The sequence below is a fragment of the Drosophila nasuta genome, chromosome X (genome assembly GCF_023558535.2).
Source record: "Drosophila nasuta strain 15112-1781.00 chromosome X, ASM2355853v1, whole genome shotgun sequence".
NCBI classification, from domain to species: Eukaryota; Metazoa; Arthropoda; class Insecta; order Diptera; family Drosophilidae; genus Drosophila; species Drosophila nasuta.
The window spans coordinates 13494738-13501995 of record NC_083459.1 but is presented as its reverse complement, the minus strand read 5'-3'; the positions used below and the strand labels follow the sequence as shown (position 1 = coordinate 13501995).

Genomic DNA, 7258 nt, shown 5'->3' with positions numbered 1-7258 from the left:
CATTTTTATTTATTATTAGCTATTCAAATATATACATTTTTGAAATGTATTTCTTATATATTGTTCCTTTTTTTTAGTATAATTTTCATGCATTTCAATTTTTACACACTTTGTAATTATTCGCACTCAATTTTTTCGCTCAGTGCACAGCAAGAACACTTGACAAAAGGGTTTTTGCGGCTAGCTCAATTGTTTGGGCCATAAAACTTTGCTCAGTAACTCGGATCTAGCTATCAACATATCTAGCTTAAGTATCTGCGTATCTGTCGAATGCGTTTAACGACATCTCGGAACATCTTCATCTTCATCTTCGTGTTCAACTTTGAACTGCAGTTAGTAATATTACAACTACTTCACATACAATGATAATTTCATCATTGTCACTGCTTGGCACCCAAGTGGCGCCTCTATTACCTGTTTTTTTTTTTGTTTTTGTCTACTGTACTCACTTGTTTGCGCTGTTTTATTGTTGTTATTGCAGTGAATCAGCCTGGCAATTATTACGCCACGAACACAAATGCATAGAAAGTTAATTAGATACGTTGTTGTTGTTATTGTTGTTGTTGTTGTTTCTGACTACCGGGAAATTACCAAACGTATCGCAATGCGGCTGACTAATTGAGAGCTTCCTCCTCTTGTTCCTCCTCCTTCCCTTCTCACCTGTGCTCTCAACTTTTGGAGGGGGTTTTTCATTTTCCTCTTTCCCCTCCTCTCCTGCCCTTTTTCCCACTGCGTTTTCTCTTCCCGCAGGCATTTGTTATTTGTTTAATAAATTGTTGCATTTGCATGCTTTTGCCTTTCTTATTTATTATTATCATACATCTTGCATTGCAATAGGGGTTTTTTTTGTAGTTTTGTTTTGATATTGCCTATAAAACCTATTCACAATTATTTCCATGCGGGTCGACTGCATTTCAATTTCAATTGAATTCAAACAGTTTGTAGGGCAAGCGAATATCTAAAGAAGAACATTCCCCTAAAGGCAAATTAATTGCTACTCAACGCACTTTGAAGTTTCAATTTAAATGCCAGCATTTACTGAACTAATATCATTAATACTAAAATAAATACCAAAAATGCCAGTAATTAATACTGCTTAGATTAGAAAACCAAAATATGAATATATTTTGATTACTATTATATATAAATTCTTCTATTTTTATTATTTTATTTTCAAATATGCAACTGTCTAAAATAAACCATTTAATTTAAAGCGAACATTTTAATACCACAACTTTAGAAAATACTGAATAAAAATTAGTACTGCATAAATTGTAAACTATAGAATTTATATTTACTATCTTATCTATCTTATGTGCAATATAATTTAATCCTAAAAACAATTTCAAGCATTTAATGAACTAATATCATTAATACTAAAATAAATACCAAAAATTCTAGTAATTAATACTTCTTAGATTAAAAAAACAAAATATGAATATATTTTTATTACTATTATATATAAATTCTTCTATTTTTATTATTTTATTTTCAAATATGCAACTTATTTGCAGTGTAAATGTTAAAAAAAAAACCATTTAATTTAAAGTGAACATTTTTATACCACAACTTTAGAAAATACTGAAGAAAAATTAGTACTTCAGAAATTATAAAACCTAAAATTTATATTTACTATCTTTGTATCATCAAAAAAAATTTCCAGCATTTAATGAATTAATATCAAATATACTAAAATAAATACCAAAAATGCTTCTAATTAATACTGCTTAGATTACAAACAAAAATTCGAAAATATATATTATTTATTATATAACTTTTTAAACGTTTACTATTCAGCTATGAAACTCACTTTGAATGCAACTGACCAAAATAAATGCCAGCATTTAATAGTTATTCGATTAATACCGTACAAAAATTGACTACCATTGACTACTCTATATAGATAACTTTACTACAATATTTCCCATCAAAAACCAAGTAGTCTTTAATTTACATTTATCAGAATTAGTAAAGTAACACTTTTAAATGAAGCACAATACTTTTTACACACTTTTTATAAACATTTGCGATTTACATTTATATGGATTGTAGTTTTCGGATCAGCTTAAAAATATGCAAAATATGTTCAAAGTGAATCTATTTCGACATTGGATGGACAGCGGATATCAAAAGAGCTGCTCGTTCAGAGAAGAACGTCTCCGCGATTATTGGGATTATGTGATGGAATTCTCCATGGGTCGCTACGAAAAGTTCTCACTGATGTTCTGTTTTGTCCTTGGCATGAGTTTATTCGGTGCCTATTGCAGCATTCGGGAGTATGTTCACATCTATCGGTATCCAAATTGTACTCTGAGCATGTCGCGGCCAAGACGCTTCAATGTTTTCAGTTCACAAATGCTGCGCAAGGCTCGACTTTGTGGCGCCCTTCTTATGTGTCACTGCTGGCTGCTTTTGGTCTATGGACTGCTGAGTGTAAGTCGAAATATCGTTTTTACATTGATCTCAACGTAAAAATCTTCCAAAACTTATAATCTGCAGTTGTAGCAAATTTCAGCAACATTACTGCAAGCTGAGCCGAGTTCATATGGTTAACGAAACAGATTTAGTTTAACAAAGTTAAAGAGAAAATATCTTTAACAAATTTCAACAACGTTGCGTTTACTTAAATAGTTTAAGATTATAGTTAAAACTTGTAAATTCATTTGTAAATAAGCAATTTTTATTAATAAGTTTAGTTCAATCGAATTTCTAGATATAAGAAAGATCGTATAATATTTTTCTTTTATAATAAAGTGAAAGATTTAACAACTAAATTAAACACGAGAAGAGTTTATATACCTAATTGAGTTCATGGATATTAAGGTATTCACAATTCTAACAATGTAGTAGAAATCTTTTATTTAAATCTAATCAAATACCATTATTTTGTTTATATCTTAGTAAAAAATATTTGTATAACATTTTTATAACGAAGTTCCATGTATTGATAGTTATAAGAATCCACAATAAGATTATGTAAAATTGCAATCGCTTCTTAAATCACATTTCTTTGTCAATACAACACATTAATATTAAAGTAATAATATCTATATCAAATTTCAGCAATGTAGCTTTGTGGAGAGTCGAGTTCTTATAGGTAGCTAAAATGTATGGATAGTTAAAAGCGTATGAACATAGTCTAAAATATTTTTATTTCTTAGTACAAGTATGTATACGAAATTTCAGCAACTTGACGCTGTAGAGAGTCGAGTTCGCATAGTTAGTTAATATGTATGGATGGTTAAAAGCGTATAAACATAGCTTAAAACACTTCTATGTTTTAGCACAACTAACAATGCAAAATTTGAGCACCTTAGGTCCGTGGAGAGTCGAGTTCGCTTAGTTAACTTAAATGTATGGATGGTTAAAAGCATATGAACATAGTCTAAAACAATTTTATTTCTTAGTACAAGTATGTATTCCAAATTTCAGCAACTTTGCGCTGTAGAGAGTCGAGTTCGCATAGTTAGATATTATGTATGGATGGTTAAAAGCGTATAAACATAGCTTAGAACACTTCTATGTTTTAGCACAACTAACTATACTAAATTTTAGCAACTTAGGTGCTTGGAGAGTCGAGTTCGCTTAGTTAGCTTAAATGTATGGATGGTTAAAAACGTATGAAAATAGTCTACGACTCTTTTAAGAGTTAGTACAATTATTATACGAAAATTTCAGCAACTTAGCTCAGTGGAGAGTTGAGTTAGCATGGGTAGTTTTAAAGTATGGATAGTTCAAATCCTTTGTCAATATTTAAGATCACAGCAAAAAGCTGTGAATAAATATTTATTCAATTAAAATGTTATTCATTCATAAATGTTATCTCTAACTCTAGATGAAACCGTATTTTCTGCTGCCATGGTTATTCGTGAACTCGATTGTGCTCAAGCTGGATATTCTGCTGTGGATTGTGGATCTGGTCACTGGCCGCGTGCAGCTGCAATCGAAGACGCTCTATGCGATACTGCGGCTGATCTGCAGCCTTGCGTTGGTCAACTGTGTGCGAAAGGTTTTTGATAATGCCATTAAAAGCAACCTGGTCGAAGCGTTTCGATTCTTTGGCTTAACGCGCTGACGACAAATTTTTACCAAAATTAAAAAAAAACAAAGTTATATATACATATATATATTAAACTGAAAACAAGATCTCTCTGAAGTGTGGCACCCTTTTTGTGTGTGTGTGTGTGTCGACCATTAAAATGAATGGGTTATCATTAAAAAGGTGGAGGCACTGCCTAATTGTATCGAACAGCTTGCTGTCCGGACTTGACTTGTCCAAGTTGCTGGCATTAAGCTCAATTAAGCGGCACGCACACAAGCTGCCACAAGTTGCCACAAGACCCGTGCCTAGTGAACACACCTTGCACAAAAAAACCAAAAAAACAACAAAAAATACAGCTTAACTTTATTATTTCTGTTGAACTCTTCTTCGCTTGTCTTGTCAGAATTTTCCAACCAACCAACCAAAAAAAAAAAAAAGAAGTAAACAGATACTTATCTCATTTCAATTACTAACTTGAAGCTTTCCAAAAAAAAGCAGCTGAAAACACTTTGTGCACAATTGTGTGATTCAAGAACTCTTTTACTACCCAAAAGTTACTCAACGCGCAAATATTTTCTGATGCAATACACGTAATACGCAAACAAAAGCTTTAAAAGCTGCTGAAAGCTGTTAAAGCAATGCTGTAACAGCTTTGTTTAGTAATACTTATTGTTCACTGCTTATGACTTGAACAAACATTTCAAGTAATTAAAAACTAATTTTAATTAGTTTTAGCAACAAATAAAAAATAATAATATATTTTTTTTTAATTTGATACTAAATATCTGTATGAAAATGAACAGCTTTTAATGAGCTTTCGAAATAGTTTTCCGTGACGTAAGTTTAAGCTAAAAACCTTAATCCTTAATTTTATTAAACTTGAAAAAGTTCTCCTCTAACTTTTGAGAGCATTCAAAATTCGCTGTGCTCCATTTTTGCGGCGCGATTCAACTGCTCCACCAATTGGGAAATTGCACCTGTCCCAAGGATCGCAAGCTGCAAGCGCCGAAATCTATACGCAATTAAAAAAAAACATACACCAAATGCAAAAAGAAAACAAGAGAGAGAAAGCAATATCAATATAGAGAGAGTAAGCGAAATGGCAACTTGAGCAGACGCTTGAAATGTTTAACAAGAAGGGTTAAAAAAAAAACGAAAAAAAAAAGAAAAAAAGTTGCTGGGCCAGTTATGTGACATTCGCTGATAGCTGCAGATTGCAGCCTGCACTTTGCTTCATTCCCTCTCGGTGAGGCGCAGAGATCGGGAGCAAGGGCAGGGCCTATAGGTTACAGCTGGCTGAAATTATCCCAGTTGAACCAAAAAAAAAAAAGAAAAGAGAAAAAGCAACTGTGCGAATACGAAACTTACATTGCACTTAATCCCAAGTCTGGGATATAATTCCATTTAATAATAATATATTGCAAATATATAATGAAATATATTTAAAATAAGTTAAATGCTGAAATCCACATCTTAGACATACAGCATAACAACTTGAGCCTACTTACCCTACTACTTACTTGGTAAGTACTTAAGTAGTAAGTAAAACACAACTGTGGACTTCATCTCAAATCTGTGCTATAATTCCATTTAATAATAATGTTATATTCCAAATAAATAAAGAAATATGTTTAACATTAGTTAAATGCTGAGTTTTAATTCCAAATGAACCAACATCTTAAACAGCTCAACTACCTTCGCTTCTACTTACTTTGTAAGTACATACCTAAAAGAGTAAAAATCACAACAGAAATTAAACTTTCTTAAATTTAAGACTGAATTTCAGAATTTCAGCATAGGAAGTCGCGTATTTTAGTACTAAAGATGGATAAAATTGTGAATTATTCAATAATTGACACCGCTTCAAATTGAATTCTCAAGTACATATCCATAAGAAAATAATATAAGTTAAGGGTTTTCTTTGAATCACAAGTGAATCAGCGAAGTTTTCATATCTTAAATAGATAGCTTAACTACTTACGCTACTACTTTATTAACATCACAAAACAAATAATGAAGAAGTTGTATTAAATTTTATGACTTTTAGTTCTAGAGATTAAGATTAAAGATTAAATTGTATATTCTTTAAGAATTGACACCGCTTCAACTTGAACTTTTGAGTACTTATCCATAGGCAAATATTTCAAACTCAATATAAAATCTAACAGTAGTTAACATTTAAAATGTACCTACACATACAGTTAATACTACATAGATACCCTGTAATTAATCTTGCAAATTCAAATTTAAAAAAAAATAAGCGCACCTTATTGTAGATACCCTGCAATTAACATCGCACATATAAATTTAAAAAGAATTGAGCTTACCTTACAGTAGGTACCCTGTAATTCCCATTGCAAATTCAATATTTAAAAATATGAGCTTACCTTACTGTAGATACCCTGTAATTCCCCTTGCAAATTTAATATTTAAAATATGAGCTTACCTTAGTGTAGATACCCTGTAATTCCCCTTGCAAATCCAATATTTAAAAATATGAGCTTGCCTTACTGTAGATACCCTGTAATTAAGCTCGGAAATTCACAATTTTAGAAATATAAGCTTACCTTACCCTGACCCAGTAATGACTTGCTTTGTTACAGCAACTTCCCTTCTTTTATAGAGTATACACACCTCGGTGTCAGTAAAAGGAAAACACAAAAATTTCTTGTTTTTTTTTTGTGGTTTGGCTCTGGGGCTTCGTTTCCTTTTTTTTTCGTTTTCTGTGTTTTTTATTTATTAACTTGTTCGTTCGCTGCATTTTGGACAACTTCTTTAAGCTCTCTATAAAGACAATATTACAATCCAAGTGTAAGTGTGTATGTGTGTGTGTGTGTGTGTCAGCAACAATTGTATATTATATATCTACTATTTATGTATAAATATGTGTGTATATATTTACTTGGATATTTCTTTTTTGGGGGGCAGAAAAGACTGCCTACAATTTGTTAGATTCTATTACGTACTCGTCGTGTATAAAGTTTAAATACATTATCATATCATATAGTATTTATATATATTTGTTATAGGGTATATAGCATAGTTGCGTATTCAATTCGATTTGGTATACATTATAAAACATTTAGTAGTAAATCTGAATCATAAGTGTATTTCAATATATGGAGTATTTTTTTTACATTCTTTCCTCTCTACAAACTTTGTATACTCTAGTTTCGTTTCATTCGTATTCAAATTCCTGTGCCACATACCCAAAAA

The 7258-nt window shown here is 31.3% G+C and overlaps 1 protein-coding gene across 1 annotated transcript; it reads left to right on the top strand.

Annotated features, from left to right (window-relative positions):
• The first annotated feature begins 1957 nt into the window (after positions 1 to 1957).
• LOC132796996 (uncharacterized) lies at positions 1958 to 4170 on the top strand. The gene is made up of 2 exons (XM_060808395.1): positions 1958 to 2433; positions 3836 to 4170. Exons 1-2 carry the CDS (start codon positions 2074 to 2076, stop codon positions 4073 to 4075), a joined length of 600 nt encoding a protein of 199 aa, XP_060664378.1. The 5' UTR covers positions 1958 to 2073; the 3' UTR covers positions 4076 to 4170.
• Positions 4171 to 7258: the final 3088 nt, after the last annotated feature.